The following is a 27,378-nucleotide window of genomic DNA, read 5'->3' on the forward strand; positions in this document are numbered from 1 at the left end:
TTTTTAAGGCCAACATATCAAAATTCAAGACTATTTTTTAAGACTTATTCATAAATCCAATTCTCCCACGGGAACCCTGTCTGATGCTAATAATGTTCCTTTACTCTGGTAAATGCCGTAAGATTGACCACAAAACCAGAATTTATAGTAGAATATGTTTATTTAAATAAAATCCAAAGAAAACATCTACTTAAAGCATGGTGCATCCGATATGTTGTTCTTTTCTGCAACCAGCAAAGTAAATCAGTCTAACCAGATCTGCATGAATACATTCATATTCACGTTTGCACTTGCGGTGTTTTCAACAAATTTTCAAAACACAGAATACACATGATACACATTTACAGTACGGCTCGCTCTCTCGCCGTCAGAATTTGCATGTGGAATGCAGTCAGGTAGTGACACTTTCTATGAGAGCAGCGCACGTGAAACAGCAAAGGTCCGACCTTTGATGTCTTTGGTTCTTTGAAAAGCTTCAAACTCCCGACTATAACAGCTTTTAAATGAAATATTTGAGGTTAAAATACTGCTGTTTGTGCTCGACGTAGTGGGGTTGCCTTTCTTTTTTTAATATTCGGTAAAGTGTATTAAAAAAATGTCAGGATCAATAATAAACAGCTTTTATACAGCTGAAAAACTAAAAAGTGGGTTTATTGCGAAAACTTTATGAACCTAAAAAAATGCTGTAGAATATTTCATTCACGTATCCTCACAGAGCATCATCTGTTTAATGACTCACACCCACTGCCATGTTTCTTCTTCACCTCAAGTGTGTCATCTGTTTACTGGCAGCCATTCGGCTCGCCACTAGATCATCGGGCATGCATCATTGAACCCGACAGAATGATTTGATTATTTCTTACTCTGAATTCCATTTTTCAGGATAAAGTAATTAGTAAATGCTGTTTATTTGGCAGTGTCTGAAAACTCAAAACGACCCATCAGTGCAGTGTGGTGCACGTGCACGTGCACACCGGGCCGAGTGGAGATGCTGATGTGTAATCTGTTTACTAGAAATGCTGCCTTGCTTAAAGGTGGAGCCCTGGAAGCAGCGCTGCACTGAAATGACATTTAAGGTGAAGTGGAAATATCACTCCGTCTAAAAACTATGTATAACCACAAGAGCTTTTTCTCCTTCATAGAAATACAGCAGCACAATTTTTACTTTTAAACACAATATTGTAAAATAGCAACAGTAAAACCATCGACTGTATAAAAGAACTGGACTGAGTGACCCCTCCTTCCTGACATTTCAAACAGGAAGTGCCTGCTGGTCCCAAAAAGTAAAAATCAGTCATATTTTCACATCATATTTGATTTAATATTTCTTTCTTTAATGAAATGCATTCAAATTATAAACGGCCAATCAGATGCCTCTATAAAAGCATGTGATCTCACACCAAATGTTGAAAATGTTTGACAGATTTCGTCCAATAAGCTTGCACCTTATTAGTGGTTGCCATAGAAACGTAGATTCAGACCAAACCAATCATGGCTTACTAACTATGTTTGGTTCCAACATGGCAAAATGGCGACTTTCTATAGGTGATGTCACACTCACTCTCTCCAGTTCTCATATACAGTCAATAATGAGTAAAATCTACACTAAAATACTTGTTTCAGCTCAAAGTTGTCAAAATTTGAAGAAAAAAACCCCACAAATTGTTCATTGAATAACAAAAACACTACATTAGTACAAAAGTGTAAAAACAAAAACCTGATTGTCTTCTTTTAATTCATCACAGGATGATTGACAGGCCAACACGGGGAGTGTTTTACACAAAAGCCAGTATGTGTTTCATAGCTTTAAAAAAGTAATAAGTTGCTTTGCAGTCCATCATCTGCAGTGGTGTAGTGTTTCCACAGTACATAACAAGCAATGCTTGAATACATAAGCGGTTGCTCCTCTAATGTAAAGTGCGGTTTGTGCCTTTCTTTTGCTTCACAAAGGCGCTATGAGTATATACACAAACACAATGTGACCCACAAACAATGACATGAATACAAACTTGACCCCAAAATAAACTTGCACCGCCTAACAAACCAGCAGCAGCAGAAGTGCACGGTTAGCACAAACGACTGCTGGAGCCAGATCACACATCCGACCAGAGTCTGAGTGAAAGCTTGAACTTCCATTTTTTTTTTGTCCCCCAATCGGACTAAAAATATAGCAGTAAGAACGTCACTCTGACAGAACGGAGTAATCCTGAAGCATGACTGCTGTTCAAATCCTGCTTCTACAGGGGCGGAATTTTGCACTCGAGGGTGTCAGCTAAATCCTTTTCAAACAGCCTCTCTGCAGATCTGGCAACCCTAGCTGTTACCAGGCAGGGGGACGGACGGAGCCAGCGTCGCTGGCAACTATATTTAGTTGGACCTGATATATGGACTCACTCGTTGAAGGACATTGTTAAAGTGCTTTGATGGCAACAAGCTCAGACTGCCCTCAACGGGCAAAAAACTAAAACTCCAAAATATGGAAGAAATGAAGGATAAATGTAAAGGTTAGATATTTTTTGCTGAATTACAGAAAGAGATGGAGGCTCAAGGAAAGTGATTTCTTGACGAGGACGAAACGACACCAGGATGGATGTGACAACGTGGGAAGAAATCAGTGCAGTGGAGGCTGAAATGTGCATCTTTGTGTCGTTTTCCTGCTTTCACACTTAACAATTAACGCAACTGAAAAAGTAAAAATAAAAAAAAATGGCTAATAAGCAGTCCTCAAGTCGATATTACAAGAGGCATAAGGCAAAGGTGAAAACGGAGTGTCTTTTTGGTACGATTGCATATTTCTGATAAATATTAAACCAAAAAAAAAAAAAAAGGAAAAAAGAGGATAGTTAAACATCAAACTACATAAAGTTAGAGTATATAAAGCTTGTGCCTGACAAAAGTCAGAAATCATAAAAAAATAATCATGATCAGTGTGATATTTCTGCATAGTTCCCAAAATGATTCAAACTGAGTCAGCTTTCTACAAAAAAGAGGGACTCAGACCCTGCAGATCTGAACCGTTCACCCTAAACTGAGCCGCAGTGACTGCCAAGCTGGCATCACGGAGAACACAATCTGGAGTTATGAAGTGGGAGTTAGACTGGATCCCTAAAGGACAAGTGGCCATTTTGATGTAGATGACCCCACATACAGTCTGCCCCCTCCCCACACCGCCTCCATCATCTGATTAGGGACTGCTCGGATCTGAATAAATCACCCATTCAGTGGTTGGAATTGTTCTGCTCGAGCTCCACTGCTGAACAACAGGGAGAATATTTGCAGCCTGTGGGTGAAAGCTGGTTTCTGATCCCAGCAGCTTCAAAACACTTGTTTTTTTTTTGGGGGGGGGGGGTGAGTTCGTTGGTTTCTTCCAGATTTGCTTTGGTGCATGACAAGAGGCAGGAGCTGTGTGTGTTTCTATTCTTTTAGCCTTTTAACTGCTAACTTCAGTCTGACTTTCATCGACTCTTTATCTCGCTCCGCCTTGGGTGAGCTGAGGTCACCTTTTATTTTAATTCAACTTCATTTAAGCACCAATGCCGCCAGCGTCAGGGTTATTCTGAGCCGTCACCGCAACTGAGCCCTCCCCTCCAGCCAGTTTATCCTCTCTGCCCACGGCGGGCTCCTCTTCCTCGATGGAGCCGACCAGAAGAGAACCACGCTCTCCGGAAGGAGCCGACGCACGCCTATCGGTCCGTTCCAGCTTGCGGTGCTTGCGGGGCTCGGGGGGCGTGTCCTGCAGGAAAACAGCGCGGATGCGCTCCACGCAGACGTTGGCAGCCTCCTTCGTCTCCTTGGAGAGCTGCGATAGGCTGAGGAAGCCGTGGGGGAGGTCGTCCACCACGCACAGAGTGACGGGCTGGTCAACGCTCCGCAGACGCTTGGCAAACATCACAGAGTCGTCCAGCATGGGGTCCAACGCACAAGCCTGCAACGGGAAGAGGAGGGAGAAACCGGTGAAGAATAGCCAAAGCAAATTCCCTTCAAACATGACGAGAATCTTAATTGAGAGGAGAAGAAAAGAAAGCCAGCACTCCTCTTTCTTTCCAGACTGGCTGACTCACAAAAGCCCTTCCAAAAAAAATCAGTTTCTGCATTTTCATACTTTACACTTCTCAAAGGAATGCGTGGGCTTTCACCGCTCCTCACCTGTTAGCACGGAAAATCTCTGGAGATCAATTTTGAGGAGACTTTGTTTTTCCTTCCAAACTCTACTGTGCTGTGGGGGATCGTTTGTTTGAAGCTACAAAAAGATCCTGTTTTTGATCAGTTCTGCCTCAGTCTGCATGTAAAACACACAGCGACTCGTATTTAGAAGTTTATCACAACCATTTCTTTCATTTTAGTTTTAAATAGTGGAGTCATGCGATTCATTAAATGATCTAATTAATCAATTTAATCACAATGATTTTTAAGCTGATAATTGCTGTTAAAAGCCTCATTTTGAGGAATTTTCTTTATGTTTGTGACATGGTGTCGCAATAAAAAGATCAAAATAAAATAATAATGGTGGCTTGATTACGTTTTTTTATTTTCATTTTAAAAGACTTCCAACCTTTATTTTAAAACCACTGAGAGGTAATTTTTTTTCCAATCTTGAACAAATAAAATTTTAAAAACATCAGGTCCAGAGAGGTCCATTTTACCAAATAAAAAAAACAGCAATCCAAAAAATACTGAACACAAACTTCTTTTTAAAACGATAATTCAAATGTTAGCTTTACTTTTTTCAAAGTTTATCACAACAGCAAGACAGTAGAAAAGATGAGAGAGAGATTCTATAGATTCCTTTGACTTATTTACGTGAATTTGATGATTTTAAAGACCTGAATAAAACAAAACAAATAGAGAAAAGAATCTAAGAAGGAAGACATGAAACACCGCGGATGAAGTTTTTTGTTTTGTTTTTCTAAATAAACTTTTGCTTCATCATCTGGACAAAAAGAAGCGTTAAGAGGTGAACTTTGCCTCTAAAATTATGCTTTATTTTTTACTTCTCATGACGATCTCCCTTCTCAAAAATGAGTTCGAGCGGAGCGTGGTTCGTGCACACCTCGCCCTACGGCCGTTACCACGACAACGCGACAAACCACGTATTAAACAGTCTGTTCGTCCAAAAAAAAAAAAAATTAAATTAAACTTAAAAATATACCAGGACTGAAGTTCTAATAATTTTTTTTTATATTTATATTTTTCTTAAATGACTATGTTATGAGCGGGATAAAATGCTCCTTCAGGTGTGCACTAGCACAAAAGTAACCATCCGACGCAAAAATTAAAATAAAGCATTTTAAATAAAATAATGCACTAAAATATCTACAATTAATTAATCGCGATTATTTGATAGCTCTAGTTACGAATTTCTTACCTTATTACTTATTTCAATGCCAGTTAGAGGAATTGTGGAATAAAAATACAAGCCTGCATTTTTTGTCAAATCTTATATTCAATGCATGTAAATGTAAAATCTCCAGGCGGGGATTCTCAGCTTATAAAAGCTGTGCCTCGTGCGCTCTCTTACCACGATGTGTATGGGTGGCAGTCCCTTCAGCATGCTGTCAGGAGCCAGCAGAGGTGAGCAGAAAGGATCTTTGACCACCGGAGAACTCTGCACCTTCATTTCAGCAAACTGATCCGAGCGCAGAGGCTCAAATCCCCACGGAAACTCCCTGGGGTGCTGCAGCTCTGACCCCTCCTCTCCAGCAGGAGGTGGTATTGCGACTGAAGACAGGTCACGGGATATATTGGGGTCCGTCTCCTTGAAGAGGAAGAAGCTTACGTCTTCTATCTGCACACAGAAAAAAAAAACATATTTAGGAGATTTTTTTTCCTGCATACTTATTTACAGTTTTTGCCACTTTATATGCGAGTTTAAAAAGAAAGATGTCGAGAAATCAAAAGTATTTGGCTAAAAAATCCACCTCAGCTGAGTAATCCTGATTTCTTGGAGGAAAACCGGAAATAATTTCTTAAAAATCTTTCCCCACAAGCTAGGAAAATATGGGATTTGCATGTGAGAAGACGAAGGAGGAGATAATCTGCAACACCTTGCCAGGACCCACACAACCCGAAAGTTTGGATTTCCTGTGAGAATTTTACAGCCTAATCCGTTTGTGAGGGATGGCTGAAATAATCTCTGCATGGTTCAAAGTCAGACATGCACATTGCTGGAAGGCAGATAGCATTATGTGATAGAGGAACCAAAATATCTCTGTGCTAGAAAAATGTTTAACCTCTTAAAAAGGCAACAGCTGTACAGCAAATCTCTTTGATGCAAGCTGTGTGAAACCACAGATAAAGCGATTGTACGGAATGAGGCAAGTGAGATTTCTCTTCTCCGTCATGATACAATCACATGTTAAATTCACACGTCGGCGCCCGACTCGCGGCAGACTTAAGCAACAGCTCCTGCCTTTTTAAACAGTGTTAACACCCTCTGGATGAGAACGCCGGCTGATAAGAAGTCAATCTAAATGCAAACAAGAACAAACGTGACGTACGGTGCGCGCGGAGACCGGCGGTGCGCTGGGAACGGAGCTGCTGGGAGGCCTCAAGTCCTGGCAAGTCTTGCTTTTGACAGACAGCTTCCTGTTGGGAAGCGCCGCCGGCTCTGGGAGCACAGGAGGGTCAGCATGTGGAGATGAGATGGACACCTCGGAAACGCTCTTCCTGACTGTATCTGGACAACAAAAGAAAAAGAAAGAATGAATTAAAAAAAAAAAAAAAAAGCAATGGAAACACAAGATCCATAGCATTTTGAGATTTATTGCTCATGTACCACACAGATTTTTAACCCAAAAACTACCCCGATTTCCTGCAGTCAAACTTTTTAAAGACTCTTCACAACATGTGAAAGGTTCTATTGAAACGTGGATCGATTCATATGAATCGATTGAGATTAAAATTGCATTTCTGATTATTACTTTATTTAAATCGTTATGATTTAGGAGCTGGTATATCTGGATCAAAACTCTACGGCTCCAACATCGCCACTTTGTAATGTTAGGTTGAGATTGTGAGGGACCGTAAGCCAGTGGGAGAGTGTGTAAACAGATGTCTGACAGGATATGAGGCGGACTTTCTCCGCACAACTCAGATGCAGATTTCTAATGAACTACTGTCGCTCTGCAGAAACTATGTCCTGAATCTGGCCACAGAGAGAAAATAGGGTGCTTGAAAATTGATAGTCAGAAGTCCCTCCCCCTGCCGGAGTCGGACGCAAAATAACATAATTTGTGCCCAAAATCATTGGCTGGAAGTCCTCAAACAGAACCCCATTTTAAGCTTTGGAAAGCATTCCAGCTGATCGGCTGATTCACAGAGAAAAAGAAGCATTTGGTCGTTTTTTTCTCTGACGGTAAAAGGGTGTAGTTATACAAACTTAAACACTTATTAATATTGACTTGAAAGAAATAAAATGATTAACGTTCTCTGTCCTGTTTAAAACTCATCTTGCACACTAAACTGTTAGACGGTTACAGTTTATTCAAAAGTTTAAAAACTGATAGCTCTGAAAAGTTTTTAAAATATCATTTTTGAAAGGGTTTTGCTAAAGTTGGGAAATTTCAGCTTCCAGTTAGATATTGTTTCTGGTGCCATCTGCATGTGACCAGAGGCCCCTCAGTTTTTTTTAATTGTGGCTAAAAATGACATAATCCTAATTGAAACACCACAAAATAGATGAAAAGATGATTGGAGTGGATCTGTAATATAACCAACCTGCATAATAACGCTTTACCTTTAAATATCACCCACGAATAATCCTATCCTCAATCACACCCACCACTCTCATGACCTCCTTCACTACATCCATGAACCTCCTCTTTGGTCTTCTTCTCTCCTGGTGGCTCCAACATAATCACTGTTCCTCCTCTCAACATGTCCGAACCATCTCAATCTGCTTCTCAGCATTCATCTCCATAACGTCTACCATGAGCTGTTCCTCTGATGGATTCATTCCTGATCCTATCCATCCTTATCAGTTCTGAGGAGAACCTCAACATCTGCAGTCTCTACCAACTCTGTCTTCTACGCCTGTCTTTTCATTCTTGCTACACTTTTTTTTGTGAGTCATCAAACAAGAAACTTTCATCCTTCTTCCCCACTCTCTCTCCATTACTCTGTTGACCCTAAATACTTCAAGTCCTCCACCTTCTTCACCTCACAGTTCCACTAGAGTTCCTCTCGTTCACACTCATACTCAGTTTTGTTGACCATCACGTCTATCCTTTCTCTAGACGTTTCTTCTCCTTCTCTCACTACGGATCACATCTGCAAACATCACAGTTCGTAGTGATTCCTGTCTAACCTCATCAGCTGACGAATGGCTGACAGCCAGTGGACAGTTAAACACCACTCTAAAGTTATTTGAAAACTAAAATAAAACAAAGTCACAGAGTCACTTTCACTCATCCCGTTTTCTTATGTTTGTCCTCTGGTTGACAGCCAGCAGTTAAAAGCCTAAAATGCAAATTATAAATCGGGAGAGAAAAGAAGTGGGTGGAAGAAACGGGGAAAAAAAAAGTGCTGTTACGGTGCTATCATCTGCACGCCCCAAGCTGTCAAAACAGAACTGCAAGCATAGAGGCCGGTCTCACCAAGTTCTGCTGATCCCCCCGTTTATTTAATGAACCATCTCAGTTTCATGATGGTCTTGATAACAGACGCCCACCTGTGATACTTTGATGAGATTGAGCTCACAGCTGAGAAGGTGTCGCCCATTCTAACGAAGGGAAACGGCGAGAAGAAGAGAGAGGAGGAGTGCAGCACAAAGAGAGGCAACAACCAAAATCTAAAGCAGTGACCTCCTCCAGATTAGGGCTGTGTATTGGCAAAAGTCAGGGGTTAAGATACGTATATATCGTGATAGATATTGTATTGTGATATATCCCAAGACTGTAGCAGAACAATTTATCTTTTTTTTCTTTTTTTTTTTAAGAGTATGACTTTAAAAAAAATAAAAAAATAAAAATAAAAAACAACCTTGATATTAATACGCCTTTCAATGAAATAAAATTGTCAAATTCATTTTACATTAATAACACTGCAACCGTCTCTCATATACAAGCTGATTTCATCTGCAAATTCACCGAGAGACAGAGAGAGACAGAGAGAGAGAGACAGAGAGAGAGAGAGAGAGAGACAGAGAGACAGAGAGAGAGAGAGAGAGAGACAGAGACAGAGAGACAGAGAGAGATGGAATGTGAAAAAGTGACAAGCATGTTCCTCAAATCGTTTGATAAACGCTTTCTCTCCTATTTGCCATAACCCCAAGCATGAACTGGAAATTCACACCTCCTTCCTAGAAGTTTATTTTTTATGTGTCTTAACATGAGAAAGGGATCAAAGGAGGGAAAAATGGATTACACACAAACCTTTCAGTTGTAGCCTCGGCACACAGAAGTGATCAAAGACCAATTTAAAAGGAAACTTTGAAACAGGAAAGCCACCCACATCTAATGTTCCCACTTCACACTCGCACGAATACACACCAGCAGCAGCACGCGCGTCGGCGCTCTCTGGGGGCGTCTCTGTAGCTGTGCTGGGGGCGGCCGAGCCTCTGTTGGAATCCAGCAGAGAATGGATCCAGTTGGAGGCTCCCTGCCGGAAGTCTCGGAGGAACAGCGCCGTATCTCTTTTCACCAGGCTCAGCGTGCTCACCCTTTCTACCTGCTTCTCCGTCTCTGGCTCAGTGCCTGCAGGAAGCATTCAAAGGAAATAAATAAAAAATCAAAACAACTGATAAACAAAAAAAAGGAACACAATAAAGTAGGCACAAATGAGTTGTAATGAAAAAGACAGGAAAGTAATAATAGAAAAATGTATAAAGACCGAGCAAAAGAAAAGCAATCTCACAGGAAGGGTTTCAGTAAGTGCTTTTGTTCAGTTATTAAGAGAAGACACGACACAGACAATATCTCTCCCTCAACACCTCCACATTCCTAAAAAGCTTTTCCAATGTACGGACTTTGTCTTCAATATTGGCACAAAAAACAACTAAATATGGTTGCGTCTTGAAGTGATCTGAATATTTGTGCATTAAATAAAGCTATTTTCTTAAAAAGATAAATATAAATACGGTTTATATCGTGTAAGTTATCACTGCTGCTTGAAATATCCATTTAAATAATAGATTGTTTTGTTTATGGTTTAACAATCATACAAAAGAACAAAATGACAAAAATAAATAAATTAACTAAGTTCATGATCGCCTAGTTTAATACATATCGATTTAATACAAATCTTGGAAGTAGGTTCAGTTATTTAGATCATTTTCAAGCATTAATTGTTTATGCAAATCAAAAATTAAAATCCTTTATTTTGAAAAAAAATAGCTATTTCCATTATGACTTAATGCCCTGATTAATTGGAAGGAAAAGCAAAAAAACTAAATTCCAGTCTTGAGAAAAACACATTGAAAGCCTGGTACCTGCGTAGGCACTGAGACACCTGGAGAGCACACTGAGAGGCAGCAGGGGATCCATAAGCGTAAGCAGACGGGAGGGTGAGGCGTAGGCTGTGAGCAGGGTGGCTGGATAGGCTGCTACGATGCCATCTGGCATCCGAATGCCAAAGGCAGCAGCACGCATAGACGTCGTCACACATAGATTGCCTCCTGCACTGTCACCAACCAAGCACACTTTTTCTCCAGTCCATCCTAAAGAGACAAATAAAAAAAACCCCACAAAAATATAGGTTGAAGTGAAAAGAAGAAGCTATTCAAGATAAAAATACTTTTTTCTTAATTATACTTGATGTAACTGCTAAAAACAGGTGCCTCTTATTCACCTCTTAGAGTAAATTTGGAAATTTTCTTAAGATGTGCAAAAATCTGCTGCACTTTTCAGATAAATCTCAAAGAAAACACATTACTTCTTACTTGTGTCTAAATTATCTGGCATTTCCACATTTATGTTTGATTAATTGATTGATTTCCTTTTATTGAAAAAGACAAACATGATAAATAGAGTAGTAAGTGCTCAAAAAATGAGTGGGTAGAATAAAAATTGTATTCATTCCCATCGCAATCTTCCTATGTTTTATGTATGCATTTTTACATATTAAATATTTAATTATTCTTCACACAACACAAGAGTTAAAAGGAAAAAAAGCACTAAAACAAAATCACTAGTCATGAAGGTGCTTGTTATGTTTCTAAATATGTTTCAAACATGTTAACTGCTTTTTATTCACTGTATGACTGTATTTTTAAGCAATTTTACTATACATTTTTCAGCCATGAGTTTTATTGGTTAATTTAGAGTTTAGCTTCCATTTTAGCAACAGGCTAACATTTTTGATTAATTTAGTTTACTGAGGAATTTTAGCTGTTTTTGAGTTTAGCTAGTATTTAAGCAATATGCAGTTTTGTTTTGTTTTTTTTGGCTAATATGGCATCTACAAAGGTTTTTAGGGGTAATTTGGGGTTTAACTCACATTAAAGCAACACACTAAATACTTCTTTGGCAAATTTGGCATGTATTAGGGATTTTTCAGCAATTTTACTACACATTTTCAGAAATGTAGGCCAACTTCAGCCCTCGTTTGTAGTTCTTTAACTAAATGTAAAGTCTTTCAGCAAATACAACATTTTGCAAACAGCTTTTGCATTTTCAGAAAATCCCTACAGCAATTAAAGTAAATTGCATCACCATTTTCTGAAAAAGAAAGTGGCTGGATGGCTCAGTGGGCTAAGTATAAGGTATGCACTCAGAAGCCATGGGTTCAATCCCTGGGGTGTCCACTGATGTCCATCCAGATTGGGTTCTTTTTAAATATACATTTTTACTCATTTTGATCCTTCACTTCATGCTATTTGACAACCTCACCCCACAGACAGAAACACTTGAAAATCTAATAAAACTCATTTATTTTTAAATAAATGAGCTGCAAATTTCAAGAATTTCTTAAAGATTCACAGAAGTAATCTTTAGTTTTCTTAAGTTTCTTCCATTAAGCAAATGATTAAAAAGAAGACATCTTAGGTTAGAGATGCTATCATCTACTTACTAAATTTTCTTTAAGATTTGAACCAAACGAAGGATCAAATGTATCTTTTTTATCGTCTAAACCTCTTACACAAACAGCTTTTCCAACTATTAAAGCTACACATCAAAAATACACCTATTTATGTGTTCCTGAATTCCAGTTTTGACTTATGAACCTTGTAGAACTCCAGCAGAGCCAATGGTCTGAGCGTGAGGTGTGTACCTAGTAAGTGGTGGTTTCTCAAAGCCCAGCAGTAAGCGTAGAAACATTCCTCCAGCGCTCGAGGAAAGGGGGCTTCAGGAGCCAGAGAGTAGTCCACAGACAGGATGGGAACGCCGAGGTCATGGGACCAACTCTTGAGATAGGGCTGCACAGGAGGAAAAAGGTATTACAGATGGAAAACCTTAAAAAAAAATGTTGTTTTAATGAAAAAAAGCAGGGACACAAAATCTTAAATGAACTGAAGGGTGAAAATAAAGACTTCAAGATAAAGTTATTACATCGCGCACATCTTCAAATCAAAAGCCGTCTGCGTTTTCACTTCCTGTTCAGAGGAAAAGAATGAGAAGTGCCCTGACAGTCACCCCCATTTCCTCTCTATTCATACGGCGATGACATGGGGCCCACATGGCCAACTTCTCACAGACTGAAGGTGTGAGGAGCTTAGGATGTTAATGTAAAAATGACTCCCAGAATGCCACAGGTTTTCTGTTGCTACGCTCAGGTCAGGTGTTTGCTTTATTTCTACAACGACCTTGAAACACACAATGCATTAAGGCAATTTATGACAACATTACTGCTGTTAACACAATATTTTCTCTTTCCTGTTTTACATCCATGTTTTTTTATATACATAGCAAAATAGTCAAAGCAACAGAGTTCCAGGAAAAATAATGACGTACTCGCAAGTCAATGATTCAGCATGAAAGGAAAAAAAAATAATAAAAGACGGCAGCTTTTAACAGTGGTGTCCTCAGGCTGACTCTGTAGAGACTACAAACAACCGAGTATGCATCTTGAGCTTTCCAAAGGTGTGGGTGAGAATATGAAGCTGGTGTTTACACTCCACACAATGAGTGTCAAAGTGCCAGTTAGTCTATGGGCAGATCTGTCAGTCAGCCAGTGAATGATAGTACGCAATTATCTGCTTGCATAAAAGAAGCTGAATACAAAGTCAAACGGCCCAGAGGACAGAAGAGGTGTGTGTTTGTGTGTGTGAGAATCTGGAATCTTCTCAAACCCGTAAACACACTTTCAGCATGCAAATACACACACCAAATCGCAGTAATTTAGTGAAAGCTGCAGTCTTCTCATTTAAGGAAGTAAGACTTTTTAAATTCCAACAGCAATCCTCATTTGATCTATTGTAAACGTGTTCCCACTGGTTTTTTAATTAATATTATGACACTTTTAGACCAAAAATAAAAAAAAAAAGAAAAACGTAATTTTCTCCAGTAGTTCATTAGAAATTCAATTGTGGGCGGAACTGTTAGCATGATGTAACCCCGCCCCTCTTCTCCTACTTGTTGCTGAGAGTTCAGAGCAGTGATTTTGGCCCATATGGAGCACTTTCTATGTCAAAAATACACTCTTTTATTGAATGACATGTTTTTCTCTATTCCTAATTAACAATGATTTGAATAATAATAATAAAAAATGTAAGCTTAATTTTCTCCATCATTGAAAAATTGACACAAAAACATGTTAAACACAATTGTCATCTGTGGCTCAGTAACCTGAAGTTCCCTGCCCTACTTTCCAAAATTACTGCTGGTAAAATGATTTCCCTCACTTTATTCCCCCTTTCATTGCTTCTCTGATTTTTGGGCATTTTGAATGCTTTTTCAATTTTGGATTAATTTAATTTACAGAGCGGATTGTGATCTGCGTCCTTATAGGCTGTTGACTTCGTCAATCGATCTATCTGTCCATCTGTGTTTAAGCAACAGAGAAAAAGTGTCAATATGTTCATGTCTGTATGAAAAAGAAGTGCATAGAGTGAGTAGTGAGGGTTTAAAATGTCTAATTATTGCCAAAAAAAATGCATTGCAAATTTCACCTATTGTAGGTTATTTTCAGAGTCAGATTATACAAATCCTTAACTGTGTAACAAAACAGGAAGTACTACAGGTGACTTTCAAATCTTTAAACAGAGAATGAAGGGACTCACAAGAGACATTTTCAAGGGAACCAAAATGTGACAAATAGCTATAAAACAAACTTTGTTTTCTAAAATGTTAAGAAAACTGACCGACCCAAGTAAAAGAAGAGATCGGATTGAGAGAGAACGACAGTCTGATAAGTCTCCCATCAATGCCTGGGGAAGTCTCTCTCTGTTGGGTTGTTCATTTCTGCTAATTCGACATGACAGCCCTTCTCACCCCTGTGATTTCTCCTTCTCATCCTAAAGTACCTGCAGCTGCAGATCAAGGGTGTTCGTGTCCTTTATGATTTCACAGAGCTTTGACTTAAAGCTACAGTTTGAAGGAAGCCAAAGATGACCATATCAGCACAAGATAAACAGTGGAAAGACGCAAACTTGGTGAGAAAAAGGTCAAAAATATTTCCTTCACAAGTCCAACAGATCAAATACAATTTCTCAAACAAGACGACAAAAATATGTATTCATTTCTAAATGAATGATAATTAAAGGCAAGTATTTCTATTTTTAAAAAAGAGCTCGATTAAACACAGCAGTCAATATAATTAACACATGAAGGACAAGCTTTGCTTGGAGATGCAGAATATAGAAAGCTCAGTAAGGTCAGTCTCTGTTGAGCTTTTGGCAATAATTACAAAAATAATTAGATTTACAGCCCGCGACATGTCACGCTATTGACAGGAAGAGACAGACGGGTAACTGCTTTTCCCTTCTGTCATGACCGTCTCATCAGCACTTTAATTATCAGGGGGTGAATTAAAATAAGAAAACACAATTAAAAAGGGCACAAAGGTAAATAAGGCTGGATGATTACTTGGGTTATTCCAGCATAAATGCAGGAAAAATAACATGTGAGCATACAGTTTAATGTACAAGTTGTTTTTAAGCAGAATGAGTGTAAAGCTCTAAACATTATAATATGTATGTTTATTGAGGTTAATGATTAGGTTTACTAGGGCTGCAAGGGGTGATGAAAACGTGTGATCTCAGTGATCAATAATAACGATATGACTTGCGATACATGAAAACTACCAAAAAATAAATAAATAAAAACACAACTAATACATAATTTCTATTGCAAAGCAACAGTTGTATTTAAATGAAGTCAACATAACTTTAGAGTGTATTCAGACTGGACACACTTGGTTTGCTTTAAGTGAACCAGAGTTTGTTTCCAGTGATATCTGGAACAAATTTTCAGTCTGAAAACACCAAAGTGGACCCTGGGAGTGCTGGACCAGGAATCGCACTTGGGCCATCTTTCGACGTGGTTTCTGTTTGTTTCCAATCGAATTGAACTTCGGTTCGCTCTGAAATTCCTCAGTCTGAATACAGTCTGTGCTCGGAGTGGAACAAATGAACCAAAACAGTAACCGTCTTGCAGCAAGCCTCTGCCGTACCAAAGCATTAGTAAAAAGTGTGTACATGAAGTTGGTACAGACGTTCAATTTTGGTCAACGAATTAAAAAAAAAACTGCTTCCAATAATAGAATTTCCTTTTTCTCCAGCCCATTTCCATTGAAGGTAGTGCTTCTCATGTGGGATATTTATCTCAAGTTGTAAGTGTTTCCTCTTGGAAGTCAGCTATGGGAGTCCCTAAAGCCCTGTTGGTCCTGATTAGCATTTTCTGTGTTTTTTTTCATGATAATCTTAAATCTAGTTTTGTGCTGAGCTCATTTCATAGGTGGGGAGACATGATGGCAAATGGAATTAACCATGATTTGAACCTTGTTTTCTTAATTCACAACAGCAAATCATATATTAGATATAATAGAATCTACACTCTTTTGTGGACACCTCAGTGTGTGTGTAAGTCATTCAATACCCGAGCTGTGTCTTAGCAGCAACCCAAAGCAAACACTCAAAAAAAGAAGATTTGAAAGCTCAATAATCACATTTCTTGTTTTACTTCAAACAGCTGTAAAAAAAAAAAAAAAAAAAAACATCTTTCACTTTCTACAGCCGCACTCCCCGGCTAATCAGTCCATATCAATTAGTGTGTTTAAAACAATAAATAAAAATGTTTACTTTGTTCCCCACAGAAAATAAACTGTTCCACTCTAATTGGTTTATTGATTTATCTTTCAATGTGAAATAAAAGGAAAAACCAACAATGAATGCTGCAGGAAAGGAGCATCTTACCTCATGTGATTTAGAAGTTTGAGCCACAAAGCCTCCACCGTGGAAGTGGATCAGGAGGAAGGGAGAGGACGGGAGACGTTTGGTCTTCAGCCCCAGAGACAGAGAGATGGGCCCCCCTTCAGAACGGGACATTGACATCAACGTTTCACTATCCTGAAAAAGAAAAAAAAAAAGCTGTTTGATCAAACACCTTACAGCACTTCCAGGCTTCACATAAGTCAGCTTTCCTAACTTTTTCAACTGGAAATAGTGTTTTTGCACGTGTTTTGGGCACTTTGAGTAATCAGATTTTCAAAATAAAACCTCAATCTAGAACTACAGAGTACCTGCTTTCTGATTGGCTTTTTAAGAGTGTTCAGTATTTGCAGTTTGTCAGTCACAAAAAACGGAATCCAATTTGAAATCCAGCAAAAAGCCTTTAAAACTGAGTAGAAGTGAATAAAAAGCGGTACCTGTCCTTCACGTAAGTCATAAGAGATGAGTCTCATCTGGACGGGAGCGATGCCGATGTGTGCCGACGGCGGCGCTATGGTTGCAGATGCTGTATGGTTGGCTGCCAGGGGAAGGTCAAAGGCAACTGGGGGCACAGAAAGAGCTCGGTTCACCTTAACTTGTGCAGACGTCATGCTGGCAAGACTCTGGAGAAAAAGATGGACATAAAGACAGGGATCAGACAGGAAAAAAAAAAGATCAAGTTCAGTGGAGAAACAAAATCACTGAAGAGGGGAAAAAAACCCTCAATGAATAAAACATGAACCCCAGTGAATAAATTGAATCCTATCCTATTATTGCTAATGGCTTGTAGAGTAAAACGCACTGTGACAGAAAGGCTCTCTTGGCAGAAAAAAAACCCAAAATATGCAAAACAGTTGTAAGAGAAGAATTAAGAATCCACTCACCGACAAGACCTCAGTCTCAGTGATGTTCCAGAAGGTCTTCCAGAAATGAACATCCAGATTCTGAGTGATGCGTTCAAATTCTCTCCCTCTCAGCTCTGGATCAATGGCATATTTTCCTGAGGTAAAGAAAGAGCTGGCAGCAACACCTAGTCAGAGAGTGAGAGATATTAATTAGCTATAAAAATAAAAAAATGAAGACGAACAATTCTTCAACAACATGTATATTTTAAATAAATAGAGCGAGGAGGGAAAATGAAAGTGTAAAGGCGAAAAAAAGGGGGAACTAATACAGTAATTTGCAGAAATCACGAGTAATGAATAGTAGGTTGAAAAAGGCGAGATAAAACAAAAAGGAACATTTTGATGGAGAAAAACACCACGGCAAACCATAAGGCTCATTAAAAATGTTTCAACCCAATACTAAAAGCTCTGAACGTAATGGCTCTACTCTGCTCTAAAGGAAAGATTAAAATAAAAGACAAAAAAACGAGACATGCTTTAAAAAAAAAAATATTAACTTCATCACAGATCAAAAAATTCTAATATAATTTGAGCAACATTTCAGATAAAATTTGTTTTGAACATAATATCCTTTAGCACACTAAAAACTACAACCAAAACACCTGCACACTCACCATATGGTGCAATACCGCTTGCATCCACTGTGGGGCAGTATAGAGTAAAAACACAATGAGTTCAATCTTCTTTTTTTAAAGATTATATACGTTTATGGTCGTATGTGTGTATAAAGAACATGTTTGCATCTTCCTCTATCACCTCTTTATAAAGTCTAATATTTGAAAGGAGCAGCACACAAACTATCCTTCGGGTTTGCAGTAGATGAAAGAGCATCCACAATCGAAACACACAAAAATCAAGAAAAAGGTACACAGTTAGGGGGGCCAAGGAGGAATGTAGAAGAGGCGTGAGGATGGATGAGTACGATCTATGAATGATAACGATGTGGCTCAATCATTGCGGCTACAGCTGCATGTCAGATGATGCTGACCTATTCCTGACTGATGCCGCCTGTAGTTCTCTCCAAAGGCAACAAGGCCGATAGCGATGGTCTGCAGGCAGGGTCGAATGGCTGGAGTAAACTGGAGAGTAAAAACACAGAAATGCTTTGAATTATTTAAAAACGGGAGAAAACGGCTACGATTCAAACTGCAATCCTACAGACAAAAAGTGAAACAGATGAGGGGATTTTAAAACATCAAGAGGGTAAGACATTATAAATTAATGAGGAAAAGAGGTTTCATCAGTTTTTCTTTTGGCTTCTGTCCACTTAGACCTCTCGTTAAGATCAAGAGAGATAAGAGGAAATGACTGGAAAAGTCGAGTACTGCCTTCATCCATCAACTGGCTTTTTCTCTGTAGAACTGGAAGGCAGAAATAATTTGTGTTCATTTTTTTTGTTCTGGCTTCCTTTATCTTCATCAAAGCAGTAAAATCCACACAAATAACTATTGATGGAAACTTTACACTTTAGCACATGTGTGATGCTCATATGTTCTCAGTCTCGTCACTGTGGGACAGATTTCATTTTACCTGAAAGCCCAAGCAGCGGCCATAAAAGCAGCCTTTGTGCATGGATGCGTATTCTCGAACGAAACTCTCACTAAGTCCACTTTCGTCCTGGAAAAACAGGTTGCCGTGACTGTTGTCATGCAGCATACGCTGAGCCAGATAGAGCAAGGCACGCAGCTGGCACAACGCATTGCAATAAGCCTCCATCTCGCCCGCGTTGTGGGCTGCTCTGAAGAAGATGCTGCGGCGGTTGGCTGCAATGTAGCGCCCCTTGTGGACAATATGGAGAAGGCAGCAACGTACCACCTAAAAGCAAAAAAACAAAAAGTTAAGGTTTTTTTTGTTTTTAAAGAAAACGTATCTGTGAAGTAAAAGACGCTTACACTCAAAAATGTTTTTTTTTTCTTAAATTATTATACACATTTAACCACTAGAATTTAAGTGTTACTACACACGTACATATTAATACTGCGCTTTTTTTTTAATCACATTCATTATTTTTCCTGCTCAAAAAGGGGGTAGGATGAATAAATCATTTAGTTATTTTTTATTTTAAATTAAATAACTAGAAACAAGTAATGATAAGTAAATCACAAAACACAAAAACAAAAATGCATTACTGCTAAAAATAAAAAAAAATTAATTGAAAAATTAAATATATTTTATTTTAATGCCCAGTTTTTTTTTTTTCTATAAACACATATTCAATATTTTTGCAGCTTGAAAAATGGTGGGATGAAGAAATATGCATTTTATTTTTTATTACAAACTAGAAACATGTGATGTTAAGTAAGTCACAAAACAAAAATGTATTCCATCTAAACAAAAACATTTTATTTATTCAAAAACACATGTTTTTTTAAATCTCCAGTTTTTTGTTTGTTTGTTGTTTTTAACTGTGCCCTCATTATAGATGCATGTCCTCTGGGTGCACTTGTAATTAAGATTAGTGTGGTAATCTTTCAGAAAGAAAACGATTTGTGGTGCAATTCTTGAATCTGGACAAACAACAAAACGCACGGCTTCACCGGGGTGCTGCAGATTACCCGGAGCGGTCTTACAAGGATGAGAAGGATTAGTATTGTGGAAATCAAGGGGCCAGAAAACAGAGCAGCCCTCATTCGCTGCTGAACTCCTTTGGTTGTGGCGAGCTGAACCAACTGGAGGGTTATGTTCATCAATACCCACACTAGATAACATACTGTAGATATGGCAGTGATGGGAAACTCTGAAGCTGCAGAACAAATCTAACCTAAATCAATCTTTCAAACTCAAAGCGTGACCTTGAAGTGTTAACTCAAAGACCTGCCAACGAGCAAGTTTCTCAAAAGAAACATTTACAATACCGATTAAAAAACGTGAGTTTTTATATCAATGCTCACCTTGACTAAAGAGCGGTAGCCGTTAGCGGGTATGTGAGGATCAAAGTCAAAGTGATGATAAATGGCAGCAAAGCCGGAAATGACAGGTTCAAGGCTGCGAGCGTGATCTTGAATCAGCTTCATAGACTCAACCAGACGCTTCGCAGAGTCGGCCTGCGACACTTTGCCTCCAGCTGAGAAGAATGTGGCGTTTTCTTCACACACGCTGTAGAGGGCGGCGAACACCGCCTTGGTGTCCATCACTGAGAGGAGATCAAACAGAAAGACAGAAGATGAGACTCTGAAAAGATCTTTGTGGCACACAGAGTGAACACCAAAATAAAACACTGTAACATTTGAAAAAGATGAATACCCTCCTTGTTTGTAATAGTATCCTTTTCCAATATGAAATCAAATTAATTTATGCCAAAACAAGTTAAGAATGAAAGGAAAATGGTTTCTAAAATAAATATAAAATTGATCATAAAGCACAACGCCAATTAAAGAACAAAGTTGTCAGCATCTAAACACAAAAGATGAGTCAAGACCAACAAGTAATGTTGGTTTATTAATGTGGAATATACTGTTATATTTAAAAAAATATATATATATTACTTATAACCCTCACCGTTCAGCAACTTTCTAATTAAAATATGTCACGCAGACCTTGTAATAAATAAAAATAAACCCAGACTAAGCAGACAAATCCCTCCACATCTGGGCAGACGTGCATGAAACAGTGAGAGAAAGCAGAAGCCCTGTGCACATGTTTTACAGCAGGGAGCAAACAGATTAGTCACAAACTGAGAGCAGAAAAACACATCTCCCGTAAGAGTCCCAAAGGGAGGAATAGAGCTGACAAAACACACTGCAGTACATCTTTCCAGGGTTCTCATATCTCTGCCCTCATGTAGAGTAAAGTTCTAGCCCTATGACCCAGAAGGAGTCAAGTTTTTGAGCTGTTCTTATGTTGAGTCACCCGAGACACAAGTTTCCATAGCAGCTCTGGAGGACAGCTGGTACTTACTGTGCTTGGGTGCAGTGAACATCAAGAAACAAAAATAATAAATAAAAACGTATGCACACAGATGAGGATATGTAAGCACTAAAACAGTAACAGAAAAGGGTTATGAGAGGGAAAATGTAGAGAAGAAACGGACGTATAGTACGTATTTTGTAAACTAATTACCTTACATGAGGCTTTAGTATTTAACTATAACATTACTGAAAAAATATGCAGAATTACTCTTTGAAAACACAAAACATCAGATATTTCTTTGAACCAGAAGTCAAAAAAGAGGAAGTGGAATACTGTGTCAAAGGTCAAACTAACGCCTAAATTACATAAATATCACAAGATAGATAACAGGTTCATATAAGTTTGTAATCAGAGTGAAATACCCCTTACATCTGAAAGAAGACAGTCATCTGTTAAGATGACACATAATGCATCAAATCAGATGTCATTTGAATTCATTACTCACTCATTAAGTTACCACATCAATATAATATATCTATATTGCTCTTTATGTCACTGTATTAACCATTTTGTCCGGATGCCATAGCTTTGCTCTGAAAGTTTTCCAACTTTATTGGAACAGATCTTATTTAGTCATCTTATTAAACTCCTTAGAAGCTAAATTTGGATCATTTGTGAGTCAATTTAGTACAACATGTAAGGTAAGAGCTCCAAAAACAGAGAAATGAGAAATACCACCCTTTGTTGCGTCTTAAACTGAATTATAGAACTTAAAAACAACACACACAAATCATTTTTAGTTGTCACAAGACATCATAGTTTTGATAAATCAAAAAATTGCAGCTATTCTTGAAATGTTGACAGACATCTCAGAGTAACATGACAGTTTTGTGTGTGTGACAACTAATTATGACTTTAAACCTAAAAAAAATGTAAGCACATACAAATCAGCAAAAGGGAGTGTCAAGAACTGGAAACTGGAACATTTCAAGACAGAATAACTAACGCTAAAGTTTAGCTACACGAGTCAGAAAACTTGAAAGAAAGCTGTAAAGTGAACATCACCACTACAATCAAGCCAACATGTTTTATTGCAACCCAATACCAGGGAGCGTATCAAATGCAAATTGTGATGCAAATGGAAACAGTTAGCCGAGCCAGTCACTCATGGAGCACCTAAAAGTTTAAAGATAGTCGGAATGACAATTTTACTATTGAGAAACACAAAAATAATCCAAATAAGAGTTAAATAAAAAAAAGTAATCAGTAAGAATAATCAACATTGTCCACTTAAGAGTCACTAAGTAATGACATCACTCTCCTAAAGCGCTGTCAGCTCATCTTTACTTAGAGAAAGACTGTACCGGTAATACTTCTTCTTTGTGTTAAACCAACAAAACTTGTTCACTGAAACAATAAACCTCCACCTAAACTCATTATTTGAACTTTATAAAGATGAAAGAATAACAAGAAACTTTAAGGAATGTTTTCAGGAGAGTCACACAGCTAACTTTAGGATGAAACAACAGCAAAATAAAAATCAAAAAGTTTACCAGCATCTGAGTTTAAGTCTTGGTCCATGTCTGTGTCCCCTCTTCCATGAAAGCAATGAGAGCGTGGAGAAAAAGAGGGCAGGTATGAGAGACAGGTGTTGAGGAGGAGTGACAGAACGAGAAGGAAAAGCGTTCTCCGGATCTCGCTGATGCTGTCCTGTCTTCAAGATCTGACCTTGCAGCTTCAACAAACTCTTTCAGATGTATTTTGAGGAATGTGCTTCCCTTTTTTATTTTCAGTTAGTCCCTCCCACTTGAGAAAAACCGATATTTATAATCAACCCTGACCCGGTTAGCAAAGTTATTGAGATTAACAACTGTTCTGTTTTGGTCTTTTTTGGAACATCTTCTGACCTTCAACTTAGCTGGAACAAAAAAAGTCAGGCAAAGGTGGCGTCACAAGGATGAAATAGTTCAAATTTGAGGTGTTTTTAAATTAATCCATGTCTATAGAAGCTATAAAACCTCAGTTTAAACAGCAAATGTGCCTGCATCTTCCTAAATACATATAAATTATTTATTTTTACAATTAGACTTTATAATGTTCCTATTTCTGCAGCTATTGACTTGAAAAAAGTAGAAATTGTCATTTTAAAAGAAACTTGTGAATGTTCCCTCAGAGTGAAAGCAATTATGTTTTTTGCACTACTCCACTATAAAAACTCTTGATGTTTTCTGTATCGTATCAAGCAAAGCCATCCCATTTATACATACCTCTTTAAAAAACCTGCAATTTTCACAAGTGGACTACATTTTTTAGAGCACTGCTGTTTGTTTAATGTCCTCGCTGAACCAAACATTTTGATTTACTTGAACAAAAAGCACAAAAAAAAATCCCAGTATGCTAAAACAGATGAGAAATAGCGTCTTAAAACACAACACAAATCAGGAAAATCTAAAAACATAAGTAGAGAATGTGTTTGCTGCAAAGCACAGAACCTTAAAGAGGACTTTTCCTCTGTTTAATAGAACACATGATTGTTCTGTGGCCTTTTATGAAAGGAAGCACGACCTCTCACCCACATTCAGAAATAGACAACACAACAGCAGCACTGAGAAGAGGCGTTATTCTATTATTTTTGTAACTGTTCCAGGATTGAGAGTTGCGTTATAAATATGTTTTTCCCCCCTTAACATTTCTTAAATAACACGTCACAGTAAGATAGGTTTGTGAAAAACAATACGCAATGGTGGCAAAATATTTTTTAAGCTCATTGGTAAGGTTTCCTTCAATATAAAAGCAAATGTTTAACAGGGAGATGAACTTTTGTGTGGCACATGGTTTCATCTTCCTACTTTATAAGATCAAATCTTGAAGGGAAAAAAAAATAATCTGTTAAAGTCTTGCTTTGGACAAACTCACAAAACAGGAAACCGGTAACAATAAGCCTGCACATCCCCACCCTCACAACAAAGCTCAGTGCAAAAAGATGATTATTCTGACAACAAACCTAACATTTTAATATTGTTTTTATTACAGATTTGATTAAATGCAAACCTAAAGAAACCTAGTTTGTGGAAGCAAGCTGGACTGGTACAAGAAAATAAAAATTACAAGAGGGATATGCCAGAAGATAAGAGGAGGATCTTCACAGATCATTTATTTGCCAAATTGAGTCATCCCTGCACCTTATCTATGACGCAAGACAACAAACACTTCAGACATGCGCACGGGTCAGCAGTGATAGTATAATGAGTTCAGCACGATGACAAACACCAATCTCCCATTGATAATTTACACTTGCAGAGTAATCCATCTAATCTCCAGCCCTCCCCCCGCGTGATGTATGTTCAAGTACCTGCTCAGAAGGGTCCCGTCATCGTCTGCTGTTAAAACTTAAGGAAACAAAGCGTGAATGATTAATGATGAACGCGAGGAGAGGGTGTAGCGGTGCCTTCATCTGTCAGGATAGCTGACTTTGACAACTACAGACATGACAGAGTGAGGAGGGAATCCTCTCTCATAACTATTAACTAAAACCTCATTTAGACTCGGAATATACGAGAAAATGGTCAATATGGGGGCAGAAAAACAGTAAAATGTCTAAAATAGAAAGACAGCCCGCTACGTAAATAATAGGCGTATTGCTAACTTTGATGCTAATGTAAGCTAGCAGGATGAAACAACGTCAGCAGGAGGAGGGGGGGGTTACAACAAGGACGAACTGACACCAAAACAAATGTCAAAAACTCACCCACTGGACCTTCTTTGAGTTTGGAAGACCGTCTTCCATTCATACCTCGCTCCAGTTTGCCATTCCCTCCACCTTTTTTACTGGACGCCATCTTTGCCTACTGTTTTTACTCGCCGCCTTTCATATCTCTCTTACATACCTACCTGGAAGCGGCGAGGTCCCGCCCCCCTCAAAATTCTGAGCCAATGAGCGATTGGCTGGCCGTCAAGTAGCCAATCACAGCAGTCGTAAATCGATAAGTATCCGGTATTATTCTGGTTGTACAACTTTCTGAATTAATGCTGAGCTTTATCCCATTCACCAGGCAACAGATTAAAGTGGCTATTCTATTAATGCAATTAGGAGAGTTTTGTAGTTGGTTCCTGGCACTTTTTATTTTCACACAGAAACTTTCTGGACATTTACTCCATTCATTTAAAAAAATAAAAGACAAAAATAGCAATCACAAGCAAGCCATTTTCATAAAAATGTAAAAAAGTTATAAAAGTAATTCATTAATCCAGCTTTTAAAAGCACACGTTACAGCAAAATAGAATCAAAGTTTCTTTTAGCACATAAACACATTTCTAACAACCCTTAGCAAAAAAGTAGTCTACTTAATTGTACTATTACATGTAGTCTATTTTTTAAAAGCACTACATGACAATATTTAAGAGATATCAGTACTAATTGTAGTTTTTGTAAAAAAAAAATATTCAGAAGCTGTTTGTCCACAAAGAAATTTTGGAAAAAAATCACTAGATGCATTATTATTCATATCTTTAAATATTTCTCCCTAATATATAAAATATATTATTTTTTTCCAGAAACAATAATAATAGTATTTTAGTATTTTAAACAATTAAAATGTTAATTTATCTGACGGAGTTCTATATTTATACATTTAAATAAAATTATAAACACCATATTTCCCTAAATTCCTAAAATATGTAAAATATCAATATTTGTGAATCTTTTGCATGTATTTATGTAATCAATCCCCTGGCTGCTTATTACAGTACACCTCTGTATTTTACTTGTATAGTAAATTGGTTCTTTTGTCGTATATCTGCACTTTGTTTAATAAAGTTGAGAAAAAATATATACTTAGTTTATAGAAAAGTGAAGCTGTATACTTGAAGTATCAATATCTTTTAAACTAAAATTATCAAATTTGGTCTCAAGAAGTAAGCAGTTAGTATCTTTCCTAGTATATATTTATACTAAAGTATACCTAATAAAATAAACTTTAAGTGCACTACTTTTTGCTAAGGGGATCTCAATATCTACATTTTGACACCTCAGTTTCATCTTAAAAACAACTTTGTGATGAAATTGCTTTTCATTTGAACAATATATTTGTTCAAATGCACAATTTAAAAATATATATATAATGGTGAGTCATACTGATCTCAAAACGGGCATTTTCAAAGCTGCTGGCAAAAGCTCAATATAGCTGCTGTGTAATTTCCAAAGGGCCTGGTGGCTTTTTTTCCCTCTACTTTCCTTCAGGGTTTTTCCAGCTGGATTTCTTCCCCCTCTTTGACAGTTGTGCCCACATCCTCGTACGGACCATGTCCCTGAGGGCGCTCAATCTGGTCATATGCTGCACAGCAGTCATCCAAATCGAGCCCCTACAAGCACAAAAACCAAAGAAAATCAAGCAAATGATTGCATTTGATTTATATAAACTATGAGAAAAGCTGTGGATTGAATCTGATGAGTCATTTACTTGGTAAATGTTTTCCTCTTCCATTTTTTCTTTCTTTATCGCCCGTTTATTTTCGTGTTTTTTCTGTGAACAAACAAAGCACAGCATTGCAAATCTGTTACATTGTGCAACTTTGCATAGAAGAAGAATAATCCATGCAGACCAGAATATGCCAGAAAACCATGGGGACAGCTGGGTGAACCATAAATAATGATTTCTAAAATGTCCACACACATAGAAAAGTATTACAGCTGGAGTTTCTGACCTTAAACAGAAGGAGGAAGGATGGGCCCATCACACACAGAAACAGGAGGATTCCTTCAGTGATCAGGATGGCGTTTTTGGTGCTTTCGCTGAGGTTGATGGTTTTTTCCATTGGCTCTAGATATTCAAACAGGATGCAGGTGTCAAACAAGCTCATAAAAACATGAAATTCATTAAACAAGTGCAAAAAAAAAAATGAACTTAACAGACTTTGTTTTTTTTTTTTACTTTGTTCCTCTTGAAATAGAGAGCCAATCTTCATTTATATTTCTGCTTCTGCCATTTATATTACACGTTTTAATATTTAATCTGCTGCATTTTCAGTGAGTATTGTGAAATCAGAACCTTCTCATGACATAACAGTTCCCTGTTCTGCAACATGTATCGACAATGCTTTTCACAAAGCTCTTAGGCCACAGTTAACAGGATTTATGGCTTATAAGTAAGAAGTGCTGAGAGTTCTCTTGATTTCCCTCACCCGCCCCGCATACTCACCATAGACCTTCATGTAGGTGCCGTGTGTGTACATGGAGATCCCGTTCAGCCGGCAGTGGTACATCCCAGTGTCGTTCAGATTCACTGACCTAAAGGTCAGGGTGCTGCATTTGGTATTGTCCGT

The 27,378-nt window shown here is 38.0% G+C and overlaps 1 protein-coding gene across 6 annotated transcripts; it reads right to left on the reverse strand.

Moving 5' to 3' along the window:
- Nucleotides 1-1,718: 1,718 nt before the first annotated feature.
- lipeb (lipase, hormone-sensitive b) lies at nucleotides 1,719-26,288 on the reverse strand. Of its 6 annotated transcripts, none has more exons than XM_024267516.2 (15): nucleotides 24,806-26,288; nucleotides 24,410-24,446; nucleotides 22,611-22,651; nucleotides 20,100-20,341; nucleotides 18,739-19,023; nucleotides 18,197-18,287; nucleotides 17,188-17,333; nucleotides 16,741-16,926; nucleotides 16,289-16,441; nucleotides 12,208-12,352; nucleotides 10,427-10,654; nucleotides 9,489-9,692; nucleotides 6,498-6,679; nucleotides 5,519-5,785; nucleotides 1,719-3,925 (listed from the first exon to the last, which is right to left on the reverse strand). In XM_024267516.2, the coding sequence occupies exons 1-15, from the start codon at nucleotides 24,894-24,896 to the stop codon at nucleotides 3,524-3,526; spliced, it is 2,700 nt and encodes an 899-aa protein (XP_024123284.1). In that variant the 5' UTR covers nucleotides 24,897-26,288; the 3' UTR covers nucleotides 1,719-3,523. The 6 variants fall into 6 exon arrangements, with proteins under 6 accessions (XP_024123284.1, XP_024123286.1, XP_024123289.1 ...); XM_024267518.2 differs by having other exon boundaries at nucleotides 6,498-6,676; nucleotides 24,806-26,287; XM_024267521.2 differs by lacking the exon at nucleotides 24,410-24,446 and having other exon boundaries at nucleotides 24,806-24,928.
- Between the last annotated feature and the right edge of the window lie 1,090 nt (nucleotides 26,289-27,378).

The sequence above is a fragment of the Oryzias melastigma genome, linkage group LG16, assembly GCF_002922805.2.
Source record: "Oryzias melastigma strain HK-1 linkage group LG16, ASM292280v2, whole genome shotgun sequence".
NCBI lineage: Eukaryota > Metazoa > Chordata > Actinopteri > Beloniformes > Adrianichthyidae > Oryzias > Oryzias melastigma.